Raw genomic sequence first — 19,619 nt, forward strand, 5'->3', positions numbered from 1 at the left:
GGTGCTGCGGGTCAATGCCCAGCTAAAGCAGGTTTAGAGGGTCAGCCTGGAGGTTGGATGTTACTGGTGGACTTTAAAGATGGACAGACCATAGGACAGCATATAGCTTAGGAACTGGCAGTGTTTACAAATCCTAGGGAGAGAATTTCGGAGTCCGAGACTGCTGCGATCCTTCCAGGCCTCCCCATTTGCTGTCACGCTCAGGCTTTCCCTGGCGGTCCCAAGGTCCAGCTTCTTATTGGAATGACAGCCTTAACCGACAAGAAAGCGCTATAATTTTCAGTTTGGGATTTAAGCGGGGGTTAAGCTCACGGATTCCCAGGCGTCTAGTCAGAGGCCGAACTCTGGGTCGGATCTTAGCGAGACTTGTTGCTGAGGAACACTGCAGCTTGGCTTGCCGGCTCCCCGGCGAGCCCGTCAACCACCCACCTCCCGGGGAAGGGACCGAGGGCGCGCCCTGCCACGCGCGCTCCCCACGCCCTGGTCCCCGCCACACGCGCTCCTCCCACCCGAGCCCCGCCGCTCGCCCTCCCCACTCCCCGAGCCCGGCCACGCGCGCCCCCGTTCAGCCCCGGGAGCGCGCCCCGCCGGCCTTTTCCCGCGGCGCTGCCGGGTGCCGCTAGCGCCCACTCGCCGGGGGAGGCGCTGCTGTCGCTGGGGGAGCGCCTCCTCCTCTTCCTCCAACTCTTCCCCGCCTCCTCCCGCTTCTCCTCCTCCTCCTCCTCCACAGTTGCCTGCCCTGGGCGGGGGCGAGCGTGTCCGGTTTGTTGGAAGCGTTCGGAAATGGCAACTTGCGCGGTGGAGGTGTTCGGGCTCCTGGAGGACGAGGTGCGGGGACCGCGGGGCTGCGGGGCGGGCTTCCCTTCGGGATATTCAGCAGCCGGACATGGGGAGGTAGTGGCGGCGGCCACGACCGGAGGCTCCGCTGTCAGCCCCTCCTCCCTCGGCGCGAGCCCGGGGAGCGCGCGAGGCGCCGCGGGGACTGTGGGGGCGGCTGGGAGCGCGGGCGCTGGGGGCTCGCTGGACCGAGCAAGTTTGTCGGGTCCATACCCGCCCCTTCCCGGAGCGGCCGCCGCCTTCCTTGTCAGTTTCCTTCAGGAAGTGTTGAGGAGGGGGCTAGGCGGCCGGCGGGGGACGCACATCACCGCGCCAGCCCTTTCCTGCCACCCCCGCCGGGTGTGCGGAGCTCGCAGGCGTGGGGAGACGGTCGCAGCATCCCTGCTGTTGATTTGCTTGCTCTGGCGGAGGCCGGGCCGACTTAACTTTACGGACTTCGGTCTGGAGAGTTCCAAGTGAATTGTCATTTGCTCGTTTGGTTTTTTCTCCTTTATCTGAAATCCTTTTTAATCCCCTAACTAGAGACAGGGGTGGGAGAGCAGGAACACAAATTTTCCTCCTCTTCTTTAGCAACAAGTGTCTAGTGTGAGAAGTTCATGCTTTTTTCCACCGGTCATCGTTGATGTTAAAAAGTAAAGCCAAAAAAGTATAAATACTTTATAAAGAAGTTACCATATCTGTTCTCTTTGAAAACTAGATTAAGCTGTGGGATTTGAAGAAGGCAAAGCTGTCTCTTTTCAACTAAATAACTAATGCTGATTATGCCTATGCTTATTAAAAATATTGTAAGACCATTTGGAAAGGTTGTTCCGTCGTAAATGATGTGTGGCTTCTGTGTGTTCTTGGAGATTGTCTGAAAAATGCAAATAGGTGGGAGATGAAAAGGCTGTATATAGTCTAACAGTGACTGGTTCCGAGTGAAAAAAATCAAATTTTTTGCCTTCTTTTTGGCTAAGCGCCACGTGTACCTGTTATCAAGATTAGACCCAATTAACTGAAAATTCATCAATCTAATTTATACTGCTTGAAGTATTGTAAGACTTAAGTTGTATAGTTCCTCCTCTTAGTAACTTGGTGTCGTCAAACATTTTACACTTCTCTTGAGAGTTCTTTGTTTATAAAGGGTGGGCAATTTGTTAATGCAGGCAAGTTATTTCAGGGTATTTTGAGAATGCTTACGTGATGTGATTAGAATTTAATTTCCTAGTTATTGCTGCCAGAAGAGAAACAAAGTGATGATGGACAAATGATGGCGGCTCATAGTTCCCTCAGAAACAACAGTCAATGTGTTATAGCTAAAGATAACATTCTAGCTAATGGCCCCTTTATTCTGTAGAGGAGATCAGAAGATAATACAGCACTTCACTTGTGGTCGCTTTCTTATCAGTCAGATTTCCCTGCTTGTTACATAGACTGCCCAGTGCAGATAACTTCAAGCTGGTGTCCAACCCAGTCAGGCTGGCCTTGGACTTTCTTTCCCTGCTATATTCACAGGTAGGCCCTGCTAATTGCAGATTTCTCATCTCACCGCCTTCCAACAGAGCCAGTTGATCTTAGAGAAAATAGTGCCAAAGGTATCATTCACCATCTGTTTACTCCCTCTTGGTACACGATCAGTGTTTTTAATTATCTACTTTAGTAATTTCTCTGTTTTCAATCATTACGCCTCTGCCCAGCTGAAATAAAACTAACTGTGGCAGTTAGTGGGTGGTCTGTAAGGAACTGGGGCTAAAGGCCAGAAACTCCACCCTTTGAAATGTGGATTTCCTGACCTTGCTGAAGGATTTGTACATCTAGGAAGTTTCATGGCATGGGGCCTATCCCATGCACATTCTGGGAGTTCTGGCTGTCAATTCCATGACTCTAATTTGTTTCTATCCCCCCTCTGTCTATTTTGTCCACATTGAGGAAGGGAGTGAGATAGGAAGATAAGAGACATGATGATGAAGAATTTTCCACTTCTTCCATTGTAATTGGATTATTCATTCAACAGACATTCATTTATTGTTTCCTCTCTGCCATGCATTGTGCTAGGCACCAGGGATAGAGAGGGAAAAAAAGTGTCAGCCGCGAACTGAGGGAAAGATAAAAGTCACTTTTTTTCTTGTGGAGGTTACCATCTCTTCACTGTCATTTGCCATTTATTTTCTGGTCTATCACAAAAGTAAAAGAAGGATGGGAACCACACTCCCACCCTCCCCCCACCACACACATACACCTCTTTTGTTAAAGGAAGAAAGCATTGCAACTCTGTCACTTCTAAAACTCACGGACTAGGCTGGGAATAGGTAGCCCTCTGCTGTTGATTAAAAGTAAAGTGCTTTTTCATTACAACAAAAGGAGAGGATTCTTATTTTAAATTTTAAACTAAAACAGGGAGAAAAATAATTTGAAATGGGATAGAAGATAGTGAAAGAATTGTAATTTAATCAGTATGTAGTGAATAGTCCCTGAGTCACAGTGTGTGAGTATATCAGCACTGAAGCATGCCAAAATGTAGATCATAACACCTCTCACTTTTCAGTGAGTTTTAACTCTTCTTCCACATATAAGTGGCTTATAGTAAGAGATCGCCCTGGCTGCATGTGCAGAATTTTGCCATTAAAGTGTTAACAAACCAAGGAGGAAGTGTAGTATAATTTATACCAGATTTGTTCTGACAGTCACTTGAGATTAACGGTAGAGAATAACACGCAGTGATCTTTAGTGGGGAGCAGTGTGGTAGATGCGGGGACTGGAATTCAGCATCTCTTCCCACTTCCTTCCCATGCACCTCCCAGTGATGTGGAGGTGGGAAAACTAAACACTGTTTCCCACACTCCCTTGAAATTAATGGTCTGGATTCAAAATAGGCTCCCCAGTTAAGTGCAATTACTTGAGATTTGGGGAGTGGAAATGAGGTGGAGCATATTGTTTTGTTTCTTTGGCTTTTTCTGCTGATAAGCACAGTCATGTAAACATCGAATTTTTCTACAAAAGTATTCCAGTATCTGGTAACTTGCTTTGTACATATTGATAAGAAGTCACAGAAATAGTGGTAGCGGTAGCTTCCAGACATCAAGATTGGTTGTATTCTTGAAGTCATCAGTTCTGGTGATGGCTCCTGATCACCTACCTTTCTGATTGGGGCAGAGATAGTAGCTTCCTGAGTGGGTCGGTTCTGCCCTGTTTCTGATCTTCTAAGAACTGCAGTCCCCAACAATTTTGGCACCACGGACCAGTTTCATGGAAGATAGCTTTTCCATGGACCAGGGATGAGGTCTAGTGGTTTCAGGATGATTCAAGCGCATTACATGTATTGTGCACTCCACTTCTATTATTAGTACATTGTAATATATAATGAAATAATTATACAACTCACCATAATGTAGAATCAGTGGGAGCCCTGAGCTTGTTTTCCTGCAACTAGATGGTCCCATGTGTGGGTGACGGTAATGGGGGACAGGGAGACAGTGACAAATCATCAGGCATTAGATTCTTATAAGGGGCACACAACCTAGATCCCTTGCATGGACAATTCGCAGTAGGGTTCATGCTCCTATGAGACTGTAATGCTGCTGCTGATCTGACAGGCAGCGGAGCTCAGGAGGTGATGTGATCGATGAGGAGTGGCTGTAAATACAGATGAAGCTTTGCTCACTGGCCTGCCACTCACCTCCTGCTGTGTGGCCAGTTCCTAAGGTTGGGGACCCCTGCTCTAGAAGTCCAGCCTAGCGTCTACTCTTCCAGCTCTTCCAAAGATTTTGTAAGCATCTAATCCCCTGTATTAGCTTCTTCTTAAAACATCGAGAATGATTTCTGTTTCCTGTAATAAAGCCTGACTGAAGCAAGGAAAAGAAGGAAGGAAATAAAGAGGAAAGAGTTTAGAGTCTCCTCTGACAGTATGGAGAGTGCGGTTTCCACACACAGAATAACAGATGCCCCTGGTGGCAGCAGCCACAACAATGCCTCAGCAACAGAGTAACTAAGAAGGGCATATTCTGATACTTCTGGACCCACTAAGGCTGACCAGACACTGACCCTCACTCAGTCTAGGAACAAACTTCCCAAACCTTTATGTACTACACACAAAGGAGGAGAAGCATAGTTTAAGCAGCAGCTGTATTAGTAATCTCTCCCAAGCTTTCATGTATTTTTTTTTTTTTTGCCATTAGTGCTTTTTTGCAACTCTTTAATTCCGGGATCATTATAAAGTATTTTTCATGGACCCAAGGACCAAAGAAGTGAATAAATATAGTGTATTTTTAAAATAGTTTATTTTAAAGTAATTTATTTATTTACTTTTGAGACGGGGTCTTGCTCTGTCACCCAGGCTGGAGTCAATGGCATGATTTCAGCTCACTGTACCCTCTGCCTCCCAGGTTCTAGCAATTCTCCTGCCTCAGCCTCCTGGGTAGCTGGGATTACAGGCATGTGCCACCACGTCCAGCTAATTTTTGTATTTTTAGTAGAGTCAGGGTTTCACCATGTTGGCCAGGCTGGTCTCGAACTCCTGACCTCAGATGATCCGCCTGTCTCGGCCTCCCAAAGTGCTGGGATTACAGTCGAGGCACCACGCCCATCCTATTTTGAAAGTATTTTAAACCATCAGAAATGTTGAAAGTACAACACAAAGAGCTCCAGTATCCTTCTCATGCAGATTCTGCAACTGTTAACCTTTTCTCTGCAATTATTCCGTCACCTTTTTTTGCCATTTTCATTAATCTTTTTCTGAACCACTTGAGAGCAAGCGACAAACACAATGCCCCATCATCTTTAGATACTCTAGTGTGTATTTTTCTAAAACAAGAATACTTTCCTGCATAATAACCATACACCCCTCCAAGCTAGGAAATGGACACTGATACAACAATGCCATTCAATCCACAGATACCATCCACATTTTGATAAATGTTCTAATAATTTCTCTCTTTCCTTTTCTGGTCTAAGAACCTATCTAGGAACATATATTGCATTTACTTGGCATGTCTTTGCAGTCTCTTTTAATCTGTAACATTTCCTCAGTTTTTCTTACCCCAGACAATTTTAAGAAGGACAGGCCTTACATTCTATGATGTTTCTCATTTTGGGTTTGTTTCGTTTTTCTTGATGACCATGTTCAGGTCACACTCTCTTGGCAGGAATCACAGAAATGATGCTGTGTTCTTCCCATGCATCACACCAGGGGACACATGATGCTGACTTGTCCCAACACTGTTAGTAATAACCTTAATCACTTGGTCACCTTGGTGTCTGCCAGGTTTATTCTCTGTAATGTCACCCTTTTTCTCTTTATAATTGATAGTATTTTCGGGGGATATATTGTAAGATTATGCCAATATCCTATTTCTCATCAAGTCTTCATCCTCACTTTTAGCATCCATTGATGAATTCTATCTGAACCAAACACCACTGTTTTGTTTTATTTCCATATCTATTAGTTAGCGTTCTGTGTAAGAAGAGCTTTCCTTTTCCTGTCATTTATTTTTATCAGCATAGACTTGTAAAATCCCACTTTATTCAAGAGGTTGTAATCACTTACTGTCATTAAATATTTTATTGCTCATACTGTCCCAGTTTGTCCAGTGGCAGCCCTTTCAAGGAGGTTCCTAGGTCTTTGTAACAAGTCCCCATCATTCTTTGAACACTTTCTGGCAGAAGTTGTTCCAGGCTTCTCTTGTATTTTGCTTGGCTCAGCTATCTGTAGTCAGCCATTTTCCTAGGAGCGCTGGTCCTGTTTAGTATAAAGTGGTTTTTACATGCTACAATTTGGGTGCTTGGTGTGCTCATTGTTACTGGGATATACTCTTGGGCCATCTCAGTGAACAGAGTTCAGAAGCATATGCATGTGTGTTTGTGTGTGTATGTGTACTATACACACATAAGTATACACAAAGATCTATAGCTATTTCTATATCAATCTGTAAATACATATATGTAAAAATCATGAATTCATACTGATTTTTTCCAATTCACATCTAACACCTGAGTTCCTTTATAGCCATAAGTACCTTTTCTAACAGTGACAAAATTTGACTTTTATTATCCTTAATATAGTTATTTGTTCATTTAATTATGTGTTCAGTGTAACTAACTTCCTGACCACGCAGATTTCTCCTCTGCCACTTCAGCTCTTCACATCCTTGGATGCCAGTGGGAATATTGCTATTCTCTATACAACATCCTTATGCAACGCTCTCCTCCCCTCCTCAGTACCCTTGCCAGTGGGCACCCTTCTGGTACATCTCGGTATGGCACCTCCCTTCTCCCCTCAGTGCCCCATGCTGGCGAGCATGCCAACCATGCACCTCTGTGAAATTCCCCCTCACCCCACAGACGTTTTCTGTAGTGGCTTGTGGTTGACTGCTCTGCACCAGGAACAGAAGAGGAGAAGGAACTATAATTTCTTTTATAGGTAATTAGGAATTCATATATCACATAGGAATACAATCTTTGAGTTGGAAGAGACCTTGTAAATAAGTCATTTAGGGTGAGCAGGGGTATAGAAAATGGGATTCTTTTGGGTTGGAATTCTGGCCCTGTTACTTACTTGGTGAATCTTGCATAATTATTTCACATCAGTCAGAGCAGAGTATTTAAGTCTGCTGATTCTCCCCATCCCCTTGCTGTCTCAGAAATATTCTACAGCGTTTGGAGACATGCCGGAACCAGTTGAACACAACTGCTTCTCAGTCTATCATGGTTATCTACTCTAGCGCTGAATCTTTAAGTCAGATTGCTAATTTGAATTGCTAAACCCGTTGTTCTGCTGAATTCTGTGGCAATTGATGTTACTCCTTTACAACTTCTGTTTCTTCTGGCCTCCTTGCCAATCGTATCAAAGTTTTAAGAGGATAAATGAATGGGGAGCAGGTAGGAGAAATCTGGAGATAAATGCAGGGAGAAAGGCATAGCATAAGCAAAAAGCATTTTGATAAGACTTTTCTGAAAGTTAAGTAAATATGTCTGTAGCCCATTGTTATAACTCATGGCTGGACTCAGATGTCTGGCTTCGACTCATGTGAGACATGTTGGGGCAATAAAGAGAGTAATATGAACAGTCATGGCCGTGAATAAAGATGCTTTAGTGAAAGTATTCTCCTATGGGAGAAAGAGTCAACCTAAATAAATAACAGCTGCCTTTAACTGCATATGCACTATATGCCAGGCACCAGGTTAGATTTTTTCATACTTTAGCTGTAATCATCACAACATTATTGCAAAAGTAGGAAGTATTACCCCCATTTTAGAGATAGGGAATATGAGATTCTGCTTTCTTCAAGAACCTTCTCCCAGTGGGTAGCGGCTCTGGGATTGAAACACAGATCTCTTTCATAACAAACCCTTGGTCCTTCCACTTTCTTGCTACTAATACACAAAATAATTTAAAAGAAGAGACTTTTTCTCAGGAAGATGATGAATGTGAATGGAATGTGTGCAAAATTAACTTGTAATTGTTATGCTCTCATTTCCACATCTTCTGTCTTTTCTTGGTAAAGCCTATACGTGGACCTCTGAAGTACTTGATTTCTGTATTTGCTTAACAAATATTTGATGAACACTATGTATCAGGCATGTAGGTCAAGGCATGAGGTATAATGATATACAATAGACTTTACCAACTTTATAGCCAAGAGGGAGAGAGAAACATTAAATAAATTATCACACGTCAATGTTTTATAAGTGTTATTAAGGAAAATAGTGTAAGATGAAATTATATATAACAGGCTGGGTGTACTGGCCCACGCCTGTAATCCCAGCACTTTGGGAGGCTGATGCGAGTGGATCACCTGAGGTCAGGAGTTCGAGACCGGCCTGGCCAGCATGGTGAAACCCTGTCTCTACTAAAAATACAAAAATTAGCCAGGCATGGTGGCGTATACCTGTAGTCTCAGCTACTTGAGAGACTGAGGCAGGAAAACTGCTTGAACCCAGGAGGTGGGGGTTGCAGTGAACTGAGATTATGCCACCGCACTCTAGCCTGGGCAACAGAGCAAGACTGCCGCAAAAAAAAAAGTATATCTAAAAATTAATTAATTTTGTATGGTGTGGAGAAGGGAGAAAATATCAGGGAAATTGAAACTAAGGATGAATAGGAGTTAGCAGATGAAGAGTAGGGCAAAAAGCTTTCCGAGTAAATAGAACCACATGTGCAAAAGATGGGATGGAGACGAACATGAAGGCTGGAGTGCTAAAACAAGAGGGACAATGTCAGCAGATGAGGCTGGAGAGGACAGCCTGATCAGGCAAGGCCTGGCATGCCACGTTAAGGATTTGGAATCGGATACAAAGTGGAATGGAAATCAAATGCGCACACACACACACACACCCCCCATTGTCATCATCATTAACATTATTTTTCATAGTTAATATTTGTTCCTCATATGCTTAACATTTGTTTGCTAGTTATTTCTTTATTCTTGCTGCTTCACCTTTCCGTCTGGGATCACTTTTTCTGCCTAAAGTACATCATCTAGAAATTCTATTTTCTTTTTTTTTTTTTGAAGATGGAGTTTCACTCTGGTCACCCAGGCTGGAGTGCAGTGGTGCAATCTCAGCTCACTGCAACCTCCACCTCCCGGGTTCAAGCTATTCTCCCCGCTCTGCCTCCAGAGTAGCTGGAATTACAGGCGCCTGCCACCATGCCTTGCTAATTTTTATATTTTTACCAGAGACGGGATTTCACCATGTTGGCCAGGCTAGTCTCAAACTCCTGACCTCAGGTGATCCACCCGCCTTGGCCTCCCAGAGTGCTGGGATTACAGGTGTGAGCCACCGCACCCGGCCCTAGAATATCTTTTACTGACTGTTTGTTGGAATTGAACTTTCTCAGTTTTTGTTTTTGTCTGAAAATGTATAGATTTTGCCTTCTTTTATGGAATGGGCGTGGAGAAGAGTAAAATTTACAAAGAGTGAAATGCACAGATCATAAATGTACAGTTTGATGATTTTCAACATGTAGAGCCAATGACCCAATTATGATATAGAATATTGCCATCATTCCAGAATGCTCCCTTGGGCCCTCTTCCAGTCAATTCTACCCCTCTACTCTCTATAGGCAACCTTTTGTCACCATGGATTACTTTTGCCTGTTCTGAAACTTTATGTAAATGGAATGCACATTATGTACTCTTTTGTGTCTTGATTCTTTATTTTGAGAGTCATCCATGTGGTTGTTTGTATCAATAGCTCATCTTTTTCTTGCTTAATAGTATTTCATTGTATGAATATAGCCATTCTCCTTTGATGGGCACATTGATTGTTTCTAGCTTTGGGCTGTTATGTATAAACCTACGGTGATCATTCTTCTACAAATCTTTTCATAAAAGTATATTTTTATTTCTCTTGTGTAAATACCTAGGAATGGAATTTCTGGGTCATAGGATTTATGTCTTTAACTTTATAAGAAACTGCCCAACAGTCTCCCAACGCGATTGTACCATTTTAATCTCCCATTGGTAATATGTGAAAGTTCTAGTTGCTGCACATTCTTTCAGCAGCATTTGAAGTTTCAGCCAAAGCCTTCCTCCTACTCCTGTCTCCCAGCCTTCTCTAGTAACCTACAGGTTATCAGCTCCATGTGTATCCTTCCAGTGATACTTTGTGTATAAATAAACAGATACGGTGCTATCACACTTAAAAGTAGTGATAAGATGTAAAGTGATGAGTTGTTCTTTCTTAGAAATTATATAGTATTGATTCAATAAAGTCCAGTATTCTAAATGAGGAATACTTCCATAACCACATTAACGACAGCAGTTTCCTTTCCTACCCCCATGTTCTCTACCTGTGGTTGTCAACTTTAGTGTCCATCTGAATCATCTGAAGAGTTTGTTAAAATATAGACTACCCCACAGTGTGTGATTCAGTAGGTTCGGGCCTCAACATTTGAATATGTAACAAATTTCCATGTGATGTTCATACTGCCAGTCCATGGAATCCACTTTGAGAACCACTGCTTGCTCCTAAATCGAAGGATTCTGGATATTTCTTCTTTATTGTGGCTATTACTGTCAAAAACTCTTGAAGAATTTTGACTCATGCATTTGGGTATCATAGACTCCAGCTTTACAAGGACACTTCTAATTGATTTTATTTCTCAGTATGGGTGATCTTCCATTTATATTTTTATAGACTGTTTCAAATGAATTTACATACCAGAGGAAGAAAACTGGTGTCAATCCATAGGTTCCAGTTTTTCGTTTGGAAAATATGGTTGCCATAAGTGATGTAGCATGTTGCTCAAGAGAAAAAAAAAGGAGGCCGGGCATGGTGGCTTACACCTGTAATCCCAGCACTTTGGGAGGCTGAGGTGGTGGATCACCTGAAGTCAGGAGTTCCAGACCAGCCTGGCCAACATGGTGGTGACATGAGAATCCCATGTATGTCTCTACTAAAAATACAAAAGTTAACTGGGTGTGGTGGCAGGCACCTGTAGTATCAGCTACTCAGGAGGCTGAGGCAGGAGAATCACTTGAACCTGGGAGGCAGACGTTGCATGCAGTGAGCCGAGATCATACCACTGCACTCCAGCCTGGGCGATAGAGTAAGACTCCGTCTCAAAAAAAAAAAAAAAAAGGAAAAAATATGCATCCCTCCCTAGCAATTTTTTTGTTGAATATTTTGTGTTTACCTTATTACCCTATTTAAATACAGTACTATTCACATCTGAATCACTATACTATGTTTATAATTATTTATTTCACATTTTTGTTTGGTTTAGTTTTCCGTATGTCTGTCGCAGATGTAATTATAAGCTGTTGGACAGAGCTTTAAAACCACTCAGTGCAGTAAAAATGTTATATATATATATATATATATACACACACACACCCCCCTACACACACACTAAAAAATGAATGCTAGCCATTTTCTTTTCCTTGTTCTTGTTGAAGACAGCCTCTTGCTATGTTGCATTCCATCTGGACTGCTTGTTCTCTACACCTGTTGCGTAGCCATCATCTGTGGGCTTCCATTTGCCATCATTGTGAGAATTCACTTGATCTCTTTTCTGTGTTGAATGCACTGTTTCTTTAATTTCTTGTTTTCTTCTTTCCAAATTTATTCCTTATTTGGTGGCTTACATCCTCTGTACGAGGAGCAGGTACTGTTGACTGGAGCCTGTCACAGTAGAATGATCTGAACCTACCATTTCATTGTGGGATTCTCATATGTCACGATTTATAGTATTTTTTTTTCCCTTGGATCACCCAGTTTCCTCAAAGAGGAATCTTCTGTTTGGTGGATGCAGGTCTGGCAGCCTCTGTTCCCAGACACAAGTTGGGGGATGAGGCTGGGGTCTCATTAGGCAAACTTTTCCCTGCTTTTAATAAGGTGTCTTACTCCTATTTTCAGCTACTTTAGAAAGGTTTCTTGTTAATCCAGAATTTGTCAGCCCCTACTGTGTGCCAAGTATTCTGCTGATTTCAGAGGGTATAAAGTTAATGAAAATATGGCCGGGTGCAGTGACACACGCCTGTAATCCCAGCACTGTGGGAGGCCAGAGGCAGGCAGATCGCCTGAGGTCGGGCGTTCAAGACCAGCCTGGCCAACGTGGCGAAACTAAAAATACAAAAATTAGCCGGGCATAGTGGTGCACCCCTGTAATCCTAGCTACTCAAGAGGCTGAGGCAGGAGAAACACTTGAGCCCGGAAGGCAGAGGTTGCAGTGATCCGAGATCGCGCCACTACACTCCAATCTGGGTGACAAAGTGAGACTCCATCTCAAAAAAAAAAATAATTATTATAAAAAGTTAATGAGAAGAAAGTTTCCTAAATCTCAGCTTTAAAAGTGGAGAAAGGCATAAAGTTTATGCCTGAGATACGAGATAATGTGTGATAAACGCTACATAAATGAGCCTCTGACAATGAGAAGATTAATTCCATGTAAGACTTTTAGAAAAGATGGCATTTGGGCTTTGAAGAAAGGGCAGAACTTTCTTTAAAGAAAAAAATAGAATGTAAAATTTACAAAATGTTTAAGAAGTAAAAACTTTCATGACCTTACTACTTTAATAGCTATTTTTACTTTTGCATATTTCCTTCTAATCTTTCTGTGTGTATTTTTACAGTTGTCGTATAATAAATTTCAGCATTCTTATTTTTTCAATTAATATAATTATTCTGTTATAATCATTACTTTTTTAATGGCTTCAAAGGATTCTGCCCAGATGATATAGGGTTTTAATAGTGAAGTAGTAAGGGAATCCAGCTTGTATAAAAACTCAGAGATAAGTAAAAATGGAGTATATATATATTTTCAAAAATAGACTTATGAGTGTGGGGCACAACAGAGGAATGAGAGAAGGATGAAGAATAACAAAAGAAAATCTCTCAAGACTTGTGAGAAATGGAAAGACATACAGCCCTGCATTTCCTGTTCTTGTTTTTTGTTTTGTTTGTTTTTTGCATTGTCAGGAAATTGAAGAGCAGTTAGTAGATGTCTTCATGAATTGTGGAGAAAATCTCAACCCTAGGAAGCTACCTGTTAATTAACGCTGCCTGCATAGATAACACATTACATCACATTACCAATTTGTTTCTCCTTGTCATTCAAAAAGGGCACATCTCTTTGCCTATAATTTGCAACTTTCTATTTTATTTTCGAAAAACAATAAAGTTCTCTTTACTCATGAGTGGAAAAGGGAAGGTTCAAGCTTTAGTGAAGAGCCTTGGTCTGGTATAATTTTGTCCCTGTTTTGATTACGGAAAGGGTGTTTAACTTTTGTTCCTTTTTTTATTTATTTAAGTACTATCCAGATTTCTGTTAATAGTACTCAGTATCAGAATTCTAAAATCATTGAAGAGATTTTTCTCTAGTTGCAGCATTTATGCTGCTTTCCCTCCTTTTCAAACATGTGAGAGATTATAATGTCAACATGTGAAAGTGATGGAAAAGACAATTCTCTAGCATAAAATTACAAAATGAAGTTAAAATCAGTGCAAATATTAAAATAAATGGCACTTCATTTTGAGAGAAATTTTTAATCAGTATAGCTTATCAATTAATCTTAGCATTTAAAATAACTAGTTCTGTTTTTCGTGGTGGGAAATGCAAGGAGAAAGGTTAAAAGTTAAATGTATCTGGGACAGCTGTGTTATTTATAATTCCCCTGGAATTGTTTTTGATTAATGCTTGTTACATTTTCCCCATGAGGCTGGGGAGTGTTTCAGTAAAGGCTAACATGGATGGTTTTTAATATCAGAAGTTCCACAAATATGGATTAACTTTTTAGAGATATATGATAATCTCTTTTCTCAGTTATGGTCATGTAAATTATAACTGCTACCTGAACTTAGAAAAAATAAGATAAGTAACATTATTTGCTGTTGTCACTTCAATTATACCTTACCACTTGAGAGAAATGGTACTTGTTAATTAAGTCATGACAGAAGAGATTTTTAATCGGGAGGATCCAGTTTTGGAGATTCCTACCTATGTAATGTAGTCTGGTTACTTCCCAGTAAACTGGTATAGTGAGAATTTGACCATCAGGGCCAATGGAATATTTCAGTTGGCCTATTTATTCATTGACCTTCCAGAAAAAAAGGGTAATCTGTAAGTGTCTCCGATTTTTGGGAATCCTTCCCCTCAGAAAACTGAAATTTCAGCTTACATGTTTTCCTCTCTGGTTTTCAATTCCATCTTTATTTCTGATACCTGAGGATTTCCCTTCTTTCTTGCAAGATCAGCTATATATTTAATTTTATTTGGTGATGGAAGAAAGTTATTTTTTTCTAGCATCTCCAGTCAGAGTTTTTTTGTGTGTTGTGTTAATTTACCATATGGGTTTTGGAATTAGTTGAATATTTAATTTACAGTCATGCATTGCTTAACAACAGGGATACATTCTGAGAAATGTGTCATTAGGCAGTTTCATCATTGTGCAAATGTCATAGAGTGTAGTCACACAAACGTAGAAAGTATAGCCTACTACACACCTAGGCTGTGTGATATAGCCTATTCTTCCTAGTGTACAAACCTTTACAGCATGATAACTGTACTGAATACTGTATGTAGTAGTAATACAATGTAAATATTGTGTGCCTAAACATATCTAAACATAGAAAAGGTAAAGTAAAAATGTGGTGTATTATGGGACCACCATCATATATGCTGTCCATCATTGGCTGAAATATCATTCTGCAGCATGACTGTCTTATTTAGTGAGACCTCTTGGAACAGGGGTGTTTGTAAACCTTTAGAAGGAAGAAGGTTAAAATAAATAATCTATGATATGTATATTTTCTCCTACTCAGACCTCTTCTGAGAAAGACATACAAGCTACTACTTGCCAATGAAATAATTTTAGAATAGAATCAGTTAATTTGCTATCTCTTGTGCTATAATATTTCATATTTGTTGATCTTTCAAAATTTTTAAAAATGCTTAAATTTTGTGGGCTCGTAGTAGGTATATATGTTGATGGGGTACATGAGATATTTTGATACAGACATTCTATGTATAATAACCACATCAAGGTAAATGAGTTATCTATTACTTAAAGCATTCATCATTTCTTTGTGTTACAAACATTCTAATTATTCTGTTATTCTAAAATATACAACAAATTATTGCTGACTGTAGTCACCCTATTGTGCTATCAAATACTAGCTCTTATTCATTGAATCTAATTATATTTTTGTACTCGTTAACCATCCACTTCCCCCAGGTCCTACTACCCTTCTTACAAATGCATGAGAACATACAAAGTTTGTTTTTGTCTCCCTGGCTCATTTCACTTAATGTCTTCCAGTTCTGTGTTGTTGCAAATCATGGAATCTCATTCTTTTTTATGGCCGAATAGGACAGCAGTGAGTGTATGTACCACATTCTCTTTATCCTTTCCTCTGTTGATGAATACAGGCTGATTCCAGATCTGCTGCAATACACATGGGAGTGCAGACATCTCTTCGATGTACTGGTTTCATTTCCTTTGGGTATATAGCAGTGGGATTGCTGGACCATATGATAGTTCTATTTTTAGTGTTTTAAGGAAACACCATAGTGTTCTCCATAGTGGTTTTACTAATCTACATTCTCATCAACAGAGTATAAGGGTACCCCTTTTGCCACATTCTTGCCAGCATTTGTTATTGCTCATCTTTTGGATAAGAGCCATTTTAACTGGGGTAAGATGATATCTCATTGTAGTTTTGATTTGCACTTCCCTGATGATCAGTGATGTTGAACACCTTTTCAAATACTTGTTTTCCATTTGTATGTCTTCTTTTGAGAAATATCTATTCAGATCTTCTGCCCATTTTAAAATCAGATTATTGGAGTTTTTCCTATTGAGTTGTTTGAGCTTCATATATTTTCTGGTGATTAGTCTCTTGTTGGATAGTTTGCAAATATTTTCTCCCATTCTGCGGGTTGTTTCTTCACTTTGTTGATTGTTGCCTTTGCTCTACAGGAGCTTTTTAAGTTGATGTGATCCAATTTGTCCATTTATGCTTTGGTTGCCTGTGCTTTTGAGTATTACTCAAGAGAGTTTTGCCTAGACCAGTGTTCTGGAGAGTTTCCTCAATGTTTTGATTTGATTTTTCTATATGACAAGAGATAGGGGTCTAGTTTGATTCTTCTACATAGGGATATCCAGTTTTCCCAGCACCATAATTTATTGAAGAGACTGTCCTTTCCCCGTTGTGTGTTCATGGCACCTTTGTCAAAAAGGAGTTCACTATAGATGTATAGATTTACTTGTGGGTTCTCTATTCTGTTCCATTGGTTTGTATGTCTGTTTTTATGCCAGTACCTTGTTGTGTTGGATACTATAACTCTGTAGTATAATTTGAAGTCCAGTAATTAATTTGACTCCATTTTGTTCTTTTTGCTCAGGATGACTTTGGCTATTCTGGATCTTTTGTGATTCCATATATTTTAGGATGTTTTTTTCCGTTTCTGTGAAGTATGTCATTGGTATTGTGATAGGAATTGCATTTAATCTGTAGATTGCTTTGGGTAGTATGGACATTTTAACAATATTGATTGTTCCAATCCATGAACATGGAATATTTTTCCCTTTTTTTTTTTTTTGGTGTTGTCTTCTATTTCTTTCATCTGTGTTTTATAGTTTTCAATGTAGAGATTTCTCACTTCTTTGGTTAAGTTTATTCCTAGGTATTTAATTTTATTTATAGTGACTGTAAATGGGATTCCATTCTTGATTTCTTTTTCAGATTGTTCACTGTTGTCATATAAAAATGCTACTAATTTAATACCTTGTTTCTTAAATAAAAATAAATGCTACTGATTTTTTGTATATTGATTTTGTATCCTGCAACTTTACTGAATGTGTTTATCAGTTCTAATAGCTTTTGGGTGGAGTCTTTAGGTTTTCCAAATATAAGTTCATATCATCCTCAAATAAGAACAATTTGATGTCTTCCTAATTTAGCTTCCCTTTCTTTCTCTTATCTAATTTCTCTAGGACTTCCAGTACTATATTCAATAATAGTGGTAAAAGTGGGCGGCCGGGCACAGTGGCATACGCCTGTAATCCCAGCACTTTGGGAGGCCAAGGCGGGTGGATTGTCGGAGGTCAGGAGTTGGAGACCAGCCTGGCTAACATGGTGAAACCCTGACTCTACTAAAATTACAAAAATTACCCGGGTGTGGTGGCGCACACCTGTAGTCCCAGCTGCTCGGGAGGCTGAGGAAGGAGAATTGCTTGAACCCTGGAGGCAGAGGTTGCAGTGAGCTGAGATCATGCCACTGCACTCCAGCCTGGGTGACAGAGCAAGACTCTATCTCAATGAAATGAAAAAAAAGAAATGAAATGAGAAGAAAAGAAAAGAAGAAATGAAATGAAAATCTTGTTCCAGATCATAGATGAAAGGCTTTCAGTTTCTCCCCATTTACCATGGCACTAGCTGTGGGTCTGTCATATATGGCTTTCATTGTGTTGAGCTATGTTCCATCTATAGTCAGGTTTTTGAAGTGTTTTCTTTTAATCATTAAGGGATGTTGAAATTTATCAAATGCTTTTTCAGCATCAGTTAAAATGATCATACGGGTTTTGTCCTCCATTCTGTTGATATGATGTTTCACTTTGATTTGTGTATGTTGAACCATTCTTTCATCCCTGATATGAATCCCACTTGGTCACGATGAATGATTTTTTTTCAATGTGTTGTCAAATTTGATTTGCTAGTATTTTATTAAGGATTTCTGCATCAATGTTTATCAGAGATATTGGCCTGTAGTTTTCTTTTTTCAATGAATCTTTGGTTTTGATATCAGAGTATTATTGGCCTTATAGAATGAGTATGGAAAGTATTCCCTCTTCCTCTGTTTTTTGAAATAGTTTGAGTAGGATTGGTATTAATTCTTTAAATATTTGGTAGAGTTTGGCAGTGAAGCCATCAAGTCCTAGGCTTCTCTTTTCTGGGAGACTTTACTACAGCTTCAACCTCGTTGTTATTGGTCTTTTTATGTTTTGGATTTCTTCGTGGTTCATTCTTGGAAGGTTGTATGTGTATAGAAATTTATCCATTTCCTTTAGGTTTTCCAATTTATTGGCATATAGTTGTTCGCAGTAGTCTCTAATGATTCTTTGAATTTCTGTGGTATCAGTTATAATGTCTCCTTTTTCATCTGTGATTTTATTCATTTGGGCCTTCTTTCCTTAGTCTAGTTAAAAAGTTTTATCTATTTTGTTTATCTTTTCAAAACACCAGCATTTCATTTTTGTTGATCTTTTGTATTATTTTCTTTGTTTCAATTTCATTTATTTCTGCTCTGATCTTTATTATTTCTTCTACTAATTTTGGAGTTGGTTTGCTCTTGCTTTTCTAGTTCTTTAAGATGCATTGCTAGGTTTTTTTTTTTTTAAGTTTTTCTACCTTTTCATGTAGGAACTTACAGCTATAAGCTTCTCTTTTAGTACTGCTTTTGCTGTATTCCATAGATTTGCTATGTTGTGTTTCCATTATTATTTGTTTCAAGAAATTATTTAATATCCTTCCTAATTTTTTCATTGATCCGCTGATCATTCAGGAGCATACTGTTTAATTTCCATTTGTTTGTATTATTTCCAAGTTCCTCTTGTTTTTGATTTGTAGTTTTATTCCATTGTAGTCAGAGAAGATACTTTTAAGATCTTAATTAAAAAATTTTTTTTTTCGTTTTCAAGACAGAGCTACTCTGTTGAACAGGCTGGACCGCAGTGGCACAGTCATGGCTCCCTGCAGCCTCAACTCTTGGGCTCAAGTGATCCTCCCACCTCAACCCCCTGATGAGCTGGGAGTACCACTCTGCCTGTTTTTTTTTTGTTTGTTTGTTTGCTTTCAAGAGATAGGGTCTGACTATGTTGCCCAGGCTGGTTTCAAACTCCTGGGCCCAAGAAGTCTGCCCATCTCGGCGTCCCAAAGCGTTGGAATTACAGGAATGAACCATTGTGCCTAGCTGAGTTTTTAAAGACTTGTTTTGTGGCTAACATATGGTTTATCCTTGAGAATGATCCATATGCCAAGGAGAAGAATATGTATTATGCAGCCATTGGATGAAATGTTCTGTAAATATCTATTAGGTTCATTTGGTTTACAGTGCAGATTAAGTCCAACATTTCTTTGTTGATTGTCTGTCTGAATGATCTATCCAGTGCCGAAAGTGGGATGTTGAAATTTCCAACTATTACTATATTGAAATCTAGCTCATTCTTTGACTTTAACAATATTTGCTTTATATAACTGGGTATTTCAGTGTTGGATGCATATGTATTTATAATTGTTATATCTTCTTGGTGAAATGATCCCTTTATCATTGTGTAATAACCTTTTTTGTCTCTTTTTTTTAGTTT

At 39.9% G+C, this 19,619-nt stretch overlaps 1 protein-coding gene across 1 annotated transcript in view; it reads left to right on the plus strand.

Annotated features, from left to right (window-relative positions):
* Nucleotides 1–360: 360 nt before the first annotated feature.
* The window catches only part of LOC116272987 (double C2-like domain-containing protein beta), a gene marked incomplete at its 5' end in the record, with an annotated part of 69,558 nt that continues 50,299 nt past the window's right edge, over nucleotides 361–19,619 (plus strand). The window contains one exon of the mRNA XM_031661908.1: nucleotides 361–828. Within this exon, the coding sequence (XP_031517768.1) occupies nucleotides 361–828 (468 nt within the window). The remainder of the gene's footprint in view (nucleotides 829–19,619) is intronic.

The sequence above is a fragment of the Papio anubis genome, unplaced genomic scaffold, assembly GCF_008728515.1.
Source record: "Papio anubis isolate 15944 unplaced genomic scaffold, Panubis1.0 scaffold295, whole genome shotgun sequence".
Taxonomy (NCBI): Eukaryota; Metazoa; Chordata; class Mammalia; order Primates; family Cercopithecidae; genus Papio; species Papio anubis.